The 17,765-nt window shown below is 52.8% G+C and overlaps 1 protein-coding gene across 2 annotated transcripts in view; it reads right to left on the bottom strand.

Annotated features, from left to right (window-relative positions):
- The window catches only part of SNAP47 (synaptosome associated protein 47), a 128,558-nt gene that overhangs the window by 95,384 nt on the left and 15,409 nt on the right, over positions 1-17,765 (bottom strand). The window contains exons 3-4 of one of the 2 annotated variants that reach the window (XM_073677163.1): positions 16,979-17,451; positions 10,109-10,221 (exon numbers count right to left, since the gene is read on the bottom strand). In XM_073677163.1, coding sequence (XP_073533264.1) covers positions 10,109-10,221; positions 16,979-17,451 — 586 coding nt within the window. The remainder of the gene's footprint in view (positions 1-10,108; positions 10,222-16,978; positions 17,452-17,765) is intronic. The other variant, XM_073677164.1, reaches the window with a different exon arrangement.

Genomic DNA, 17,765 nt, shown 5'->3' with positions numbered 1-17,765 from the left:
CATCACTAATACACCCAAACCAACCGCTCAGCACACACAGCACGACGTGCGGATGAACAGCGCCCATCACTAATACACCCAAACCAACCGCTCAGCACACACAGCAAGACGTGAGGAGGCACAGCGCCCATCACTAATACACCCAAACCAACCGCTCAGCACACACAGCAAGACGTGCGGAGGCACAGCGCCCATCACTAATACACCCAAACCAACCGCTCAGCACACACAGCAAGACGTGCGGAGGCACAGCGCCCATCACTAATACACCCAAACCAACCGCTCAGCACACACAGCACGACGTGCGGGGGCACAGCGCCCATCACTAATACACCCAAACCAACCGCTCAGCACACACAGCACGACGTGAGGGGGCACAGCGCCCATCACTAATACACCCACACCAATAGCTCAGCACACACAGCACGACGTGCGGAGGCACAGCGCCCATCACTAATACACCCAAACCAACCGCTCAGCACACACAGCACGACGTGCGGGGGCACAGCGCCCATCACTAATACACCCAAACCAACTGCTCAGCACACACAGCACGACGTGCGGGGACACAGCGCCCATCACTAATACACCCAAACCAACCGCTCAACACACACAGCATGACGTGCGGAGGCACAGCGCCCATCACTAATACACCCAAACCAACCGCTCAGCACACACAGCACGACGTGCGGAGGCACAGCGCCCATCATTAATACACCCAAACCAACCGCTCAGCACACACAGCATGACGTGCGGAGGCACAGCGCCCATCACTAATACACCCAAACCAACCGCTCAGCACATACAGCACGACGTGCGGAGGCACAGCACCCATCACTAATACACCCAAACCAACCGCTCAGCACACACAGCACGAAGTGCGGAGGCACAGCGCCCATCACTAATACACCCAAACCAACGGCTCAGCACACACAGCACGACGTGCGGAGGCACAGCACCCATCACTAATACACCCAAACCAACCGCTCAGCACACACAGCACGAAGTGCGGAGGCACAGCACCCATCACTAATACACCCAAACCAACGGCTCAGCACACACAGCACGACGTGCGGAGGCACAGCACCCATCACTAATACACCCAAACCAACCGCTCAGCACACACAGCACGACGAGCGGAGTCACAGCGCCCATCACTAATACACCACGAAGTGCGGGGGCACAGCGCCCATCACTAATACACCCAAACCAACCGCTCAGCACACACAGCACGACGTGCGGAGGCACAGCGCCCATCACTAATACACCCAAACCAACCGCTCAGCACACACAGCACGACGTGCGGAGGCACAGCGCCCATCACTAATACACCCAAACCAACCGCTCAGCACACACAGCACGACGTGCGAGGGCACAGCGCCCATCACTAATACACCCAAACCAACCGCTCAGCACACACAGTACGACGTGCGGAGGCACAGCGCCCATCACTAATACACCCAAACCAACCGCTCAGCACACACAGCACGACGTGCGGAGGCACAGCGCCCATCACTAATACACCCAAACCAACCGCTCAGCACACGCAGCACGACGTGCGGAGGCACAGCGCCCATCATTAATACACCCAAACCAACCGCTCAGCACACACAGCACGACGTGCGGAGGCACAGCGCCCATCACTAATACACCCAAACCAACCGCTCAGCACACGCAGCACGACGTGCGGAGGCACAGCGCCCATCATTAATACACCCAAACCAACCGCTCAGCACACACAGCACGACGTGCGGAGGCACAGCGCCCATCACTAATACACCAAAACCAACCGCTCAGCACACACAGCACGACGTGCGGGAGCACAGCGCCCATCACTAATACACCCAAACCAACCGCTCAGCACACACAGCACGACGTGCGGAGGCACAGCGCCCATCACTAATACACCCAAACCAACCGCTCAGCACACACAGCACGACGTGCGGAGGCACAGCGCCCATCACTAATACACCCAAACCAACCGCTCAGCACACACAGCACGACGTGCGGAGGCACAGCCCCCATCACTAATACACCCAAACCAACCGCTCAGCACACACAGCACGACGTGCGGAGGCACAGCGCCCATCACTAATACACCCAAACCAACCGCTCAGCACACACAGCACGACGTGCGGAGGCACAGCGCCCATCACTAATACACCCAAACCAACCGCTCAGCACACACAGCACGACGTGCGGAGGCACAGCGCCCATCACTAATACACCCAAACCAACCGCTCAGCATACACAGCACGACGTGCGGAGGCACAGCGCCCATCACTAATACACCCAAACCAACCGCTCAGCACACACAGCACGACGTGCGGAGGCACAGCGCCCATCACTAATACACCCAAACCAACCGCTCAGCACACACAGCACGACGTGCGGAGGCACAGCGCCCATCACTAATACACCCAAACCAACCGCTCAGCACACACAGCAAGAACTGCGGAGGCACAGCGCCCATCACTAATACACCCAAACCAACCGCTCAGCACACACAGCACGACGTGCGGAGGCACAGCGCCCATCACTAATACACCCAAACCAACCGCTCAGCACACACAGCAAGAACTGCGGAGGCACAGCGCCCATCACTAATACACCCAAACCAACCGCTCAGCACACACAGCACGACGTGCGGAGGCACAGCACCCATCACTAATACACCCAAACCAACCGCTCAGCACACACAGCAAGAACTGCGGAGGCACAGCGCCCATCACTAATACACCCAAACCAACCGCTCAGCACACACAGCACGACGTGCGGAGGCACAGCGCCCATCACTAATACACCCAAACCAACCGCTCAGCACACACAGCACGACGTGCGGAGGCACAGCCCCCATCACTAATACACCCAAACCAACCGCTCAGCACACACAGCACGAACTGCGGAGGCACAGCGCCCATCACTAATACACCCACACCAACCGCTCAGCACACACAGCACGACGTGCGGAGGCACAGCGCCCATCACTAATACACCCAAACCAACCGCTCAGCACACACAGCACGACGTGCGGAGGCACAGCGTCCATCACTAATACACCCAAACCAACCGCTCAGCACACACAGCACGACGTGCGGAGGCACAGCGTCCATCACTAATACATCCAAACCAACCGCTCAGCACACACAGCAAGAACTGCGGAGGCACAGCGCCCATCACTAATACACCCAAACCAACCGCTCAGCACATACAGCACGACGTGCGGAGGCACAGCGCCCATCACTAATACACCCAAACCAACCGCTCAGCACACACAGCACGACGTGCGGGGGCACAGCGCCCATCACTAATACACCCAAACCAACCGAACAACACACACAGCACGACGTGCGGAGGCACAGCGCCCATCACTAATACACCCAAACCAAACACTCAGCACACACAGCACGACGTGCGGAGGCACAGCGCCCATCACTAATACACCCAAACCAACCGCTCAGCACACACAGCAAGAACTGCGGAGGCACAGCGCCCATCACTAATACACCCAAACCAACCGCTCAGCACATACAGCACGACGTGCGGAGGCACAGCGCCCATCACTAATACACCCAAACCAACCGCTCAACACACACAGCACGACGTGCGGAGGCACAGCGCCCATCACTAATACATCCAAACCAACCGCTCAGCACACACAGCAAGAACTGCGGAGGCACAGCGCCCATCACTAATACACCCAAACCAACCGCTCAGCACATACAGCACGACGTGCGGAGGCACAGCGCCCATCACTAATACACCCAAACCAACCGCTCAACACACACAGCACGACGTGCGGAGGCACAGCGCCCATCACTAATACACCCAAACCAACCGCTCAGCACACACAGCACGACGTGCGGAGGCACAGCGCCCATCACTAATACACCCAAACCAACCGCTCAGCACACACAGCACGACGTGCGGAGGCACAGCGCCCATCACTAATACACCCAAACCAACCGCTCAGCACACACAGCACGATGTGCGGAGGCACAGCACACATCACTAATACACCCAAACCAACCGCTCAGCACACACAGCACGACGTGCGGAGGCACAGCGCCCATCACTAATACACCCAAACCAACCGCTCAGCACACACAGCACGAAGTGCGGAGGCACAGCGCCCATCACTAATACACCCAAACCAACCGCTCAGCACACACAGCAAGACGTGCGGAGGCACAGCGCCCATCACTAATACACCCAAACCAACCGCACAACACACACAGCACGACGTGCGGAGGCACAGCGCCCATCACTAATACACCCAAACCAAACACTCAGCACACACAGCAAGACGTGCGGAGGCACAGCGCCCATCACTAATACATCCAAACCAACCGCACAACACACACAGCACGACGTACGGAGGCACAGCGCCCATCACTAATACACCCAAACCAACCGCTCAGCACACACAGCACGACGTGCGGAGGCACAGCGCCCATCACTAATACACCCAAACCAACCGCTCAGCACACACAGCACGACGTGCGGGGGCACAGCGCCCATCACTAATACACCCAAACCAACCGCACAACACACACAGCACGACGTGCGGAGGCACAGCGCCCATCACTAATACACCCAAACCAAACACTCAGCACACACAGCACGACGTGCGGAGGCACAGCGCCCATCACTAATACACCCAAACCAACCGCTCAGCACACACAGCAAGACGTGCGGAGGCACAGCGCCCATCACTAATACACCCAAACCAACCGCTCAGCACACACAGCAAGACGTGCGGAGGCACAGCGCCCATCACTAATACACCCAAACCAACCGCTCAGCACACACAGCACGACGTGCGGAGGCACAGCGCCCATCACTAATACATCCAAACCAACCGCACAACACACACAGCACGACGTACGGAGGCACAGCGCCCATCACTAATACACCCAAACCAACCGCTCAGCACACACAGCACGACGTGCGGAGGCACAGCGCCCATCACTAATACACCCAAACCAACCGCTCAGCACACACAGCACGACGTGCGGGGGCACAGCGCCCATCACTAATACATCCAAACCAACCGCTCAGCACACACAGCACGACGTGCGGAGGCACAGCGCCCATCACTAATACACCCAAACCAACCGCTCAGCACACACAGCACGATGTGCGGAGGCACAGCGCCTATCACTAATACACCCAAACCAACCGCTCAGCACACACAGCACGACGTGCGGAGGCACAGCGCCCATCACTAATACTCCCAAACAACCGCTCAGCACACACAGCACGACGTGCGGAGGCACAGCGCCCATCACTAATACACCCAAACCAACCGCACAACACACACAGCACGACGTGCGGAGGCACAGCGCCCATCACTAACACACCCAAACCAACCGCTCAGCACACACAGCACGACGTGCGGAGGCACAGCGCCCATCACTAATACTCCCAAACAACCGCTCAGCACACACAGTACGATGTGCGGAGGCACAGCGCCCATCACTAATACACCCAAACCAACCGCACAACACACACAGCACGACGTGCGGAGGCACAGCGCCCATCACTAATACTCCCAAACAACCGCTCAGCACACACAGTACGATGTGCGGAGGCACAGCACCCATCACTAATACACCCAAACCAACCGCTCAGCACACACAGCACGACGTGCGGAGGCACAGCGCCCATCACTAATACTCCCAAACAACCGCTCAGCACACACAGTACGATGTGCGGAGGCACAGCGCCCATCACTAATACACCCAAACCAACCGCTCAGCACACACAGCACGACGTGCGGAGGCACAGCACCCATCACTAATACACCCAAACCAACCGCTCAGCACACACAGCACGACGTGCGGAGGCACAGCGCCCATCACTAATACTCCCAAACAACCGCTCAGCACACACAGTACGATGTGCGGAGGCACAGCGCCCATCACTAATACACCCAAACCAACCGCTCAGCACACACAGCACGACGTGCGGAGGCACAGCGCCCATCACCACAGATAACACAGTGATAACTCTCTGAGTGCAGATAATGTAGTAGATGTCACCTGCAGTCCTATGTAACACCACAGATAATGCAGTGATAACTCTCTGAGTACAGATAATGTAATAGATGTCACCTGCAGTCCTATGTAACACCACAGATAGCACAGTGATAACTCTCTGAGTACAGATAATGTAGTATATGTCACCTGCAGTCCTATGTAATACCACAGATAACACAGTGATAACTCTCTGAGTACAGATAATGTAGTAGATGTCACCTGCAGTCCTATGTAACACCACAGATAACACAGTGATAACTCTCTGAGTGCAGATAATGTAGTAGATGTCACCTGCAGTCCTATGTAACACCACAGATAACACAGTGATATCTCTCTGAGTACAGATAATGTAGTAGATGCCACCTGCAGTCCTATGTAACACCACAGATAACACAATGATAACTCTCTGACTACAGATAATGTAGTAGATGTCACCTGCAGTCCTATGTAACACCACAGATAACACAGTGATAACTCTCTGAGTACAGATAATGTAGTAGATGCCACCTGCAGTCCTATGTAAAACCACAGATAGCACAGTGATAACTCTCTGGGTACAGATAATGTAGTAGATGTCACCTGCAGTCCTATGTAACACCACAGATAACACAGTGATAACTCTCTGAGTACAGATAATGTAGTAGATGTCACCTGCAGTCCCATGTAACACCACAGATAACACAGTGATAACTCTCTGAGTACAGATAATGTAGTAGATGTCACCTGCAGTCCCATGTAACACCACAGATAACACAGTGATAACTCTCTGAGTACATATAATGTAGTAGACGTCACCTGCAGTCCTATGTAACACCACAGATAACACAGTGATAACTCTCTGAGTACAGATAATGTAGTAGATGCCACCTGCAGTCCTATGTAACACCACAGATAACACTGTGATAACTCTCTTAATACAGATAATGTAGTAGATGTCACCTGCAGTCCTATGTAACACCACAGATAACACAGTGATAACTCTCTGAGTACAGATAATGTAGTAGATGTCACCTGCAGTCCTATGTAACACCACAGATAACACAGTGATAACTCTCTGAGTACAGATAATGTAGTAGATGCCACCTGCAGTCCTATGTAACACCTCCATAACACTATTATTATATCTCCAGGCTCCTCTGCTGTGCTCGCGCTGCATACATGGGTGGTGATGTGTGGGTGCAGCACTTGTATGATGGCGCCATCTGCAGGTGAAGGTTCTCGGTGTTGGCAGTGTGATATACCTATTTCAATACCCTCATCACCACACTTTCCAAAAATCCTAAACGCCTCTTTGACACTTTTCATTCCCTCCTCCATCCAAGAGTGAAAGCCCCGACTACGACCTCAGCGCTGACGATCTGGCTAATTATTTCGGAGAAAAAATTGACCATATCAGTCAGGAAATTTTCTCCCAATCCCCTAATACCAAGCACGATCCTCCCTGTCCCATCGCATCTTGCTCACTCTCTGTCTTTGAACCAGTCACAGAAGATGAAGTGTTCAGGCTCCTTGCATCTTCTCGCCCTACCACCTGCACCAGTGACCCTGTTCTCTCACATCTCCTTCAGTCCCTTTCCCCGGCTCTCACCACTCACCTAACTAAAATATTTAATCTCGGTATCTTTCTCTCCTCATTTAAACACGCCAGCATACATCCATTAATTAAAAAAAACATCCCTCGACCAGAACTGCACTGCTAACTATAGACCTGTGTCTAATCTTCCCTTCATCTCTAAACTCCTGGAAAGCCTGGTCCACTCCCATCTAATCCGCTATCTCTCAGATAACTCTCTCCTTGACCCTTTACAATCTGGTTTCCGCTCTTTATATTCTACTGAAACTGCCCTCACTAAAGTCTCTAATGATCTACTAACAGCTAAATCTAATGGTCACTGCTCCCTGCTGATCTCCTGGATCTCTCTGCAGCATTCGACACTGTGGATCACCAGCTCCTCCTCACTATGCTCCGCACTATCGGCCTCAAGGACACTGCTCTCTCCTGGTTCTCCTCCTACCTCTCTGACCGCTCCTTCTCTGTGTCTTCCTCCCCTTTTCCCCTTAAGCCCCCGTCTCACATAGCGATATCGCTGCTGTGTCACGGTTTTGGTGACTCACCAGCGACCTCACCAGCGATGTCGCTATGTGTGACACTTTGCAACGATCAGGCCCCTGCTGTGAGGTCGCTGATCGCTGCAAAGTGTCCTGGACCATTTTTTGGTCGTTGTCCTCCCGCTGGCCAGCACACATCGCTGTTTGTGACCAGCGGGAGCAGCGATCAGGCTGGTAACCATGATAAACATCGGGTTACTAGGGGCACGCGCGCACTTAGTAACCCGCTGTTTACCATGGATACCACTCTGCTACGGTAAGCGGAGGCTCCCGCGCACCGTAGCAGAGTGGTATCCATGGTAAACAGCGGGTTACTAGGGGCACACGCGCACTTAGTAACGCGATGTTTACCATAGTTACCAGCCTGCTCCTGCTTAAGCAGCAGACTGGTAACGGGAGCAGGACATCGTGGAACGATTCTTTCCACGATGTCGCTGCTCCCCTGATCGCTGGTAAGCCTGCCTGTTTGACAGCTCACCAGCGATGTATTAGCGATGCAGCAACGATCCCTGACAGGTCGTATCGTTGTCGGGATCGCTGCTGCATCACTTAGTGTGACGGGGCCCTTACTGTCAGGGTCCCGCAGGGATCAGTCCTAGGTCCCCTCCTCCTCTTCTCTCTATATACTGCCCCTATTGGAGAAACAATCAGCAGATTCGGTTTTCAGTACCATCTCTATACTGATGACACCAGTTATACTCCTCTGCTCCGGACATCACCCCTGAATTATTACAAGACACCAGTGATTGTCTTTCCACCGTCTCTAACATTATGTCCTTCCTCTATCTAAAATTGAATCTGTCAAAAACTGAACTTCTTGTGCTTCCTCCCTCCATTAATCTACCTGTGCCCGATATTGCCATTTCTCTGTGTGGCTCCACCATTACTCCTCAGCAACAAGCCCGCTGTCTCTGGATTATACTTGATTCAGATCTTTCCTTCACTCCCCAGATCCAATCACTCACTCGTATCATCTACACCTCAAAAACATCTCTAGAATCAGAACTTTTCTTACCTTTGACTCGGCAAAAACTCTTACTGTCGCTCTTATTCATTCCTGTCTGGACTATTGCAACGCTCTACTAATCGGTCTCCCTCTTACCAAACTCTCCCCCCTCCAATCCGATCCTAAATGCAGCAGCCAGGATCATATTCCTCGCCAACCGCTACACCGATGCCTCTTCCCTGTGCCAGTCATTGCACTGGTTGCCCATCCAACATAGAGTTCAATATAAACTCATCACCCTCACCCACAAACCTTTCCATGCTTCAGCACCGCCCTACATCTCCTCCCTTGTCTCAGTCTACCACCCTACCCGTGCCCTCCGTTCTGCTAATCACCTAAGATTAACATCCTCAATAATCCGAACCTCCCACTCCCATCTCTAAAACTTCTCCCGTGCTGCGCCAATTCTTTGGAATGCACTACCCAGGACTCTTCGATTAATCCTCAATACCCACAGTTTTAAGCGTGGCCTAAAAACACATTTCTTCAGACTGGCCTATCACTCCACCTCCCTTATCTAACTGTCCCTTTTTTTTCCCCCCATACAGAACTTCCTTCCAAATCTGTTCACACCCCCCCATGTACTTAATAGACTTCTGTGTCTGTACTTGTTCACACACTTGTTGGTGACTGGTTCATTTAGCATTAGGTGATTACCCTATTTATTACATTGATGGCTGACCGTACAATACAAGCAATCGTTACCATCCAGCTTTCCCGTCCCCCCTATCTCCTCATAGATTGTAGCTTGCGAGCACGGTCCTCTCTCCTCCTGGTACCTGATGATGATTATTGTTATTCTGTAATGTCTTTCTGTCTGTACAAGTCCCCTCTAAAATGTAAAGTGCTGCGGAATATGTTGGCGCTATAGAAATAAAAATTATTATTATTATATCTTTTATCACTAATTGTGACATGGGAGGGGGTGTGGATGCATATACCGAGGCGTTACCTTCCTAAGCTCCTGCTTCTCGGAGTCGGTCACCTCCAGGTCCTGGATCATGGTCTGCACTTCTCCTGCCCTACAGGGTGCAGATCTCACAATTGTGTCCAACAGCCAGGAATCTAAAAAAAGAAAAAAATATGAAAAGAAGGGTGGCGCCATCTGCTGGAGAGAGGAGCAGATCCTCAGTGGCAACTGTGGATGGACTCTGCTAAAAAAAACAGCAGCTCTCCTCCTGTGCAGTCACTGTGTGCAGTCTCCATCTCACCAAGGCTCTGATCGTTCACCGGGCGATTACCGAGCTGTTATTCGTTAACAGGGCAATAACCAGAGCTCCGAAAGTTCACAGAGCGATCACCGAGTCGTCGATCGTTCACAGGGTCGATCACCAAGCCGTTGATCGTTCACCAAGCGATCACAGAAGCTTTGATCATTCAAAGGGCGATCATTGAGGGTCCGGTCGTTCACAGGGCGATCACCGAGCCGTCGATCGTTCACAGGGCGATTACTGAGCCATTGTTCGTCCAAAGGGCGATTACAGAGGCTCCGATCATTCACAGGGCGATCATTGAGGCTCCGGTCGTTCACAGGGCGATCACCGAGTCGTCGATCGTTCACAGGGTCGATCACCAAGCCGTTGATCATTCACAAGGCGATCACAGAAGCTCTGATCATTCAAAGGGCGATCATTGAGGCTCCGGTCGTTCACAGGGCGATCACCGAGCCGTCGATCGTTCACAGGGCGATTACTGAGCCATTGTTCGTCCAAAGGGCGATCACAGAGGCTCTGATCGTTCACAGGGCGATCATCGAGCCGTCAATCATTAACAGGGCGATCACCGAGCTGTTGATCGTTCACAGGGTGTTCACCGAGCTGCCGATTGTTCACAGAGTGATCACCGAGGCGTCGATCATTCACAGGGCGATCACCAAAGCTCTGTTGATTCACAGGGTGATCACCGGGAAGTCAATTGTTCACAGGGTGATCACCGAGGTGTCGATCATTCACAGGGCGACCACCGAGGCTCTGATCGTTCACAGGGCGATCACCAAAGCTCTGTTTTTTCACAGGGTGTTCACCGAGCTGTCGATCGTTCACAGGGTGATCACCGAGCCGTCAATTGTTCACAGGGCAATCACTGAGCCGTCGATCGTTCATAGGGCGATTACCGATGCTCTGTCGGTTCAGAGGGCGATCATCAAGGCATCGATCGTTCACAGGGCTATCACCGAAGTGTCGATTGTTCACAGGGCGATCACAGAGGTGTCAATCGTTCACAGGAAGATCACCAAGGTTTTGATCATTTCCAGGGCAATCACTAATGCGTCAATCATTCAGAGGCCCATCACTGAGTTGTTGACCAATTTACAAGGCGATCACCAAGGCGTCGATGGTTCACAGGGCAATCACCAAAGCTCCTATCATTCACAGAGTGATTATCAAGCTGTCGATTGTTCATAGGGCGATCACAGAGGCTCCGATCATTTACAGAGCGATCCCCAAGGCATTTATCATTCATAGGGCCATCACCCATGAATCGATCATTCACATGGCTATCACCGAAGTGTCGATCGTTCACAGAGCGATCACCGAGGTGTCGATTGTTCACAGGGTGATCACCAAAGTCTTGATCATTTCAGGGCAATCATTAACAGGCCCACCCCCGAGGTGTTGATCATTCACAGGGTGATCACCAAGGCGTCAATGGTTCACAGGGCTATTAGCAAGGAGACAATCATTCACAGGGCGATCACCAAGGCGTCGATTGTTCACAGGGCATTCACCGAAGCGTCGACCATTCACGGACCAATCACCGAGCTGCTGATCATTCATGGCGTGATCACCAAGGCGGCGATCATTGAGAGGGCGATCACTAAGGCGTCGATCATTCAAAGGGTGATCACAGAGGCGTCGATCATTCACAGGGCGATCACAGAGGCGTCGATCATTCACAGGGCGATCACAGAGGCGTCGATCATTCACAGGGCGATCACTAAGGCGTCGATCATTCAAAGGGTGATCACAGAGGCGTCGATCATTCACAGGGTGATCACAGAGGCGTCGATCATTCACAGGGCGATCACAGAGGCGTCGATCATTCACAGGACGATCACAGAGGCGTCGATCATTCACAGGGCGATCACAGAGGCGTCGATCATTCAAAGGGTGATCACAGAGGCGTCGATCATTCACAGGGTGATCACAGAGGCGTCGATCATTCACAGGGCGATCACAGAGGCGTCGATCATTCACAGGGCGATCACAGAGGCGTCGATCATTCACAGGACGATCACAGAGGCGTCGATCATTCACAGGGCGATCACAGAGGCGTCGATCATTCACAGGGCGATCACAGAGGCGTCGATCATTCACAGGGCGATCACAGAGGCGTCGATCATTCACAGGGCGATCACAGAGGCGTCGATCATTCACAGGGCGATCACAGAGGCGTCGATCATTCAAAGGGTGATCACAGAGGCGTCGATCATTCAAAGGGTGATCACAGAGGCGTCGATCATTCACAGGGCGATCACAGAGGCGTCGATCATTCACAGGACGATCACAGAGGCGTCGATCATTCACAGGGCGATCACAGAGGCGTCGATCATTCACAGGGCGATCACAGAGGCGTCGATCATTCACAGGGCGATCACAGAGGCGTCGATCATTCACAGGGTGATCACAGAGGCGTCGATCATTCACAGGGTGATCACAGAGACGTCGATCATTCACAGGGCGATCACAGAGGCGTCGATTATTCACAGGGAGATCATTGATCATTTCCAGCGCAATCATCAAGGCATCAATCGTTAGCAGGTCCATCGCTGAGGGTTTGATCATTCAAAGAGCGATCCTTGAGACGTCGATCGTTCAAGGGCTGATCAATGAGGTGTTGATCGTTTACAAGGCGGACACCAAGGCGTCGATCGTTGACGGAGTGATCACCGAGGCATTGTTCGTTAACAGGGCAATAACCGAGGCTCTGATAGTTAACAGGGCAATCACCGAGTTGTAGATCGTATACAGGGTCGATCATTAAGCCGTCAATCGTTCACAGGGCGATCACCGAGGCTGTGATCATTCACAGGGCGATCACCGAGGCTGTGATCATTCACAGGGCGATCACTGAGGCTCCAACCATTCACAGGGCGATAACCGAGCCGACAATCATTCACAGTGCGATTACTGAGCCATTGTTCGTTCACAGGGCGATCACTGAGACTCCGATCATTCACAAGGCGATCACCGAGCTGTCGATCGTTCACAGGGTGTTCACCGAGCCGTCAATTGTTCACAGAGCGATCACCGAGGTATTGACCATTCACAGGGTGATCACCAAGGTGTCGATCATTCATGGCGCAATCACCAAGGCATCGATCATTGACAGGGCGATCACTAAGGTGTCGATCATTCACAGGGTGATCACAGAGGCATTGATCATTCACAGGGTGATCACCGAGGTATTGATCATTTCTAGGGCAATCACCAAGGCGTCAATCATTAACAGGTCCATCGCCGAGGTGTTGATCATTCAAAGAGCGATCCTTGAGACGTCGATCGTTCAAGGGCTGATCAATGAGGTGTCGATCGTTCACAAGGCGAACACCAAGGCATTGATCGCTCACGGAGCGATCACCGAGGCATTAATCGTTCACAAGACAATCACTGGGACGTCGATTATTTACGGACCAATCACCGAGGTGTTGATCATTCATGGGGCGATCAAAGAGGCTTCGATCATTCCCAGGGCAATCACCAAGGTGCTGATCCTTCACAGGGAAGTTACCAAGACGTTGATCGTTCATAGAGCGATCACTGAGTCGTTGATCATTCATAGGGCAATCAATGAGACGTCAATCTTTTGCGGGCCGATCATCAATCCCTCACAAGAAGATCACCGGGGCGTCAATAATTCACTGGGCAATCATCGACGTGTTGCTCCTTAATTGGGTGATCACAGAGGCATTGATCATTCATGAGGCAATCACTGACGCGTCGATCATTCATGGGGCGATCACTGAGACGTCAATCATTCCAGGTGTGATCTCTGAGGGGTCAATCATTCATGGAGTAATCACTGAGACATCATTCTCAAGGAGATCAAAGAGGTGTCGACGTTCCTGGCTCGATCACCAAGGCTTTGATCATTCACGTGGCGATTACAGAGGCGTCAACCGTTCTTGGGACGATAACGGAGGCGTTGATCGTTCATGGAGAGATCATTCTCAGGGTGATCAATGAAGTGTCGACCAATCCTGGCTCCGATCATTCACATTGTGATTACAGAGGTGTCGATATTAACTGGCGCGTTCATTGAGGCATCAATTGTTCACAGGGCAATCACCGAGGCGTCGATCATTCACAGGCCCATTACTGAGGTGTTGATTGTTCATAGGGCGATCCCTGAGTCGTTGATTGGTCACGGGCTGATCAGTAAGGTGTCGATCGTTCACAGGGTGAACACCAAGGTGTCAATCGCTCATGAATGATCACTGAGGCATCAATCCTTCACAGAAAGATTACCAAGGTGTCGATCATACATGGGGCGATCACCAAGGCACTGATTGCTCACAGGGCACTCACGGATATGTTGATTGTTCACAGACCCATCACATAGGTGTCGATCATTCATGGGGGGGGGGGGGATCAAAGAGGCATTCATCATTCGCAGGGCAATCACCAAGATGTTGATCCTTCACAGGAAGGTTACCAAAGCGTCGATCATTCACAGATTGATCACTGAGACGTTGATCATTCACAGGGCAATAACTGAGACATTGATCGTTCACAGGGTGATCACTGAGACATCCATCGCTCCTGGGCTTATAGACGAGGTGTAGATCCATCAAAAGAAAATCACAGAGGCATTGATCATTCATTGGGCGAGCACACAAGCATTGATTATTTATGGGGCGGTCAGAGAAGCGTTGATCATTCATGGGCCGATCACTGAGACGTTGATCATTCCCAGGATGATCACCAAGATGTCAATCATTCCCAGGGTGATCACTTGGGGGGGGTCGATCATTCCCAGGGTGATCACTGGGGGGGGTCGACCATTCCCAGGGTGATCCCTGGAGGGGGGGTCGACCATTCCCAGGGTGATCACTGGGGGGGTTGATCATTCCCGGGGTGATTACCGAGATGGCGATCAAAGAGGTGTCGACTATTCCTGGTGTGATCACTGAAGCCTCCATCATTCATAAGGTCGATAACAGAGGTGTCGACTGTTTGCGGGGCGATCGCCGAGGCGTCAACATCAAAGTGGCTTCATGATGAATAATCTCATGGCCACAAGGACAAACCAGTCAATATGGGGTGGGGGGAGGATGAGGAGTCCTACTAATGTGTGTATTAAGCGGTGGTGGACGGCGGATGGTTAATGATTGTGAGCCGCATTCTCATTAAAAACAGGGGAAACCTCTCCACAGGCTAATGAGTAACAGCGAGCACGGAGGCGAGAGGTCATGTGACTGCCGCCTGGAGGATCGGGATTATAGCGGAAAGGACTGAACCAACTGACAAACTGCAGGGGGGATCTGAGTGTGAAAAGTTCTGCAGCTTTGTAAGTTACGGTGTGCAGCAGCTCTGTCCACAGTCAGACAATGGGAACGTTCCTGATTATACTGATTGGTTGCCAAATTCCCAATTCTACTTTCACAGCGGCACTTATACTCCAGTCACATCCAGAGCTGCGCTCACAGTTCAGCTGTTTTGCATTTAGCTTTAAGGTAAGAATTCATCACATCTTGCTGCAGATCACAGTGGGGCCGGACTCTGCGGAGCAGCTCTGGATGTGACTGGAGTATAACACAAAATATAATAGCAGATTTACAGATGGTGCTTTGTGTGTGACTGCAGATGAGATAAAGGGTTTACAGGGACTTTCTGCACCAGTCCTCCTGTCGCTTTCTCTCTCTTTTCTTGAGTTAAAATGGTTTGTTCCCATTATAGAAAGAGGATGAAAGTTGTGTGATCCCAGAGCGCCATCTAGTGGTCAGTGGAGGTAGTGCAAGGGGATTTTCTGACCGCAGCTTTGGAGTTGACTGGAGTATAAAACATGATGTAACAGCAGAATAGTGAGTGCAGCTCTGAAGGTGACTGGAGATGTGACAGCAGAATACTGAATGCAGCTCAGGGTGTGAGTGGAGTATAAAACAGCAGAATAGTAAGTGCAGCTCTGGAGGTGACTGGAGTATAAGACAGCAGAATACTGAATGCAGCTCAGGGTGTGAGTGGAGTATAAAACAGCAGAATAGTGAGTGCAGCTTTGGGTGTGAGTTGATTTATATGACAGCAGAATAGTGAGAGCAGCTCTGGAGGTGAGTGCAGTATAAGACAGCAGAATAGTGAGTGCAGCCCTGGAGATGAGTAGAGTATAAGACAGCAGAATAGTGAGTGCAGCCCTGGAGGTGAGTAGAGTATAAGACAGCAGAATAGTGAGTGCAGCTCTGGGTGTGAGTGCAGCACTGGATGTGACTGGAGTATAAGGCAGAATAGTGAGTGCAGCTCTGGGTGTGAGTGCAGCTCTGGATGTGACTGGAGTATAAGGCAGAATAGTGAGTGCAGCTCTGGGTGTGAGAGGAGTATAAGGCAGAATAGTGAGTGCAGCTCTGGGTGTGAGTGGAGTATGCGGTGATGTGAGTGTAGGTCTGGGTGTGAGTGCAGCTCTGGAGGTGAGTGCAGCTGTGGAGGTGAGTACAGCTCTGGAGGTGAGTGCAGTATGCGGTGATGTGAGTGCAGCTCTGGGTGAGAGTGCAGCTCTGGGTGTGAGTGCAGCTCTGGGTGTGAGTGCAGCACTGGGTGAGAGTGCAGCACTGGGTGAGAGTGGAGTATGCGGCGACGTGCTCGGCGGGGGCCGGCTCCTGTGCTGTTACCTGTCTGTCCCCCTGGGCTCCTGTCGCTGGGAGGCGCCCGGCCCCCGTGGCTGACCATGGCGGCCTCCTCCAGGCCCTCCAGCCTCCTCTTGTACTGCAGCTCCAGCAGGGGCAGGACGTCCGGTAATCTGGCGGAGATGACGCTGCAGGTGACGTCCGGCCGCCCGATGAACCTCTGCCGGACCCTGATCTCGTGGCCGCTGACCAGCCTGATGTCGTCCACGTCCTGCCGCTCGTAGCACTGCACCGGCCGCAGGTCGCAGTCACAGATCTCCAGGGCGGACAGCAGGAGGGTCAGGTGACCCGGGCGGAGGGCCACCTCGGGGTGACGGCAGAAGACGATGGGGATGGTAGTGATGACCCCCTCCTTCCCGCGGCTCCGGGTGGCCGCCTCTACTTCTTTACTGGCCGTCCTCTTCCAAGGACTCCTGCTGAACGGCCACCAGGACGGAGACTCCAGGACCGACAACATCCTGAGGACGACAACCAGAGGGGGGTCGCTGCAGATCGTCGCACCCAACCGCTAGTGTCACCACATCAATGGCGGCTGTGGTGGAGGGGAGAGCCGGACCACTATAGACCACTATAGGGTCTGTCCTGAGGACAGGTCATCTATGGGGCGGTCACCAGGCGTCCCAGACTACCGCAGCGCTCATCCTGCACCTCCTGGTTCATGAACACAATGCAGGAGGGGGTTAATGGTAGATCCTCTGCTCTCCGTCCCTGGCATCACTGTCATGCAGCAGGTGGCTCTGGATGAGCAGTGCAGGTAGCAGAGAGTTAATGG

The sequence above is a fragment of the Phyllobates terribilis genome, unplaced genomic scaffold, assembly GCF_046119375.1.
Source record: "Phyllobates terribilis strain yellow unplaced genomic scaffold, ASM4611937v1 Scaffold_4__5_contigs__length_816908805, whole genome shotgun sequence".
NCBI classification, from domain to species: Eukaryota; Metazoa; Chordata; class Amphibia; order Anura; family Dendrobatidae; genus Phyllobates; species Phyllobates terribilis.
The sequence above is the reverse complement of the archived record's forward strand: the minus strand, read 5'-3'. Positions and strand labels throughout refer to the sequence as shown.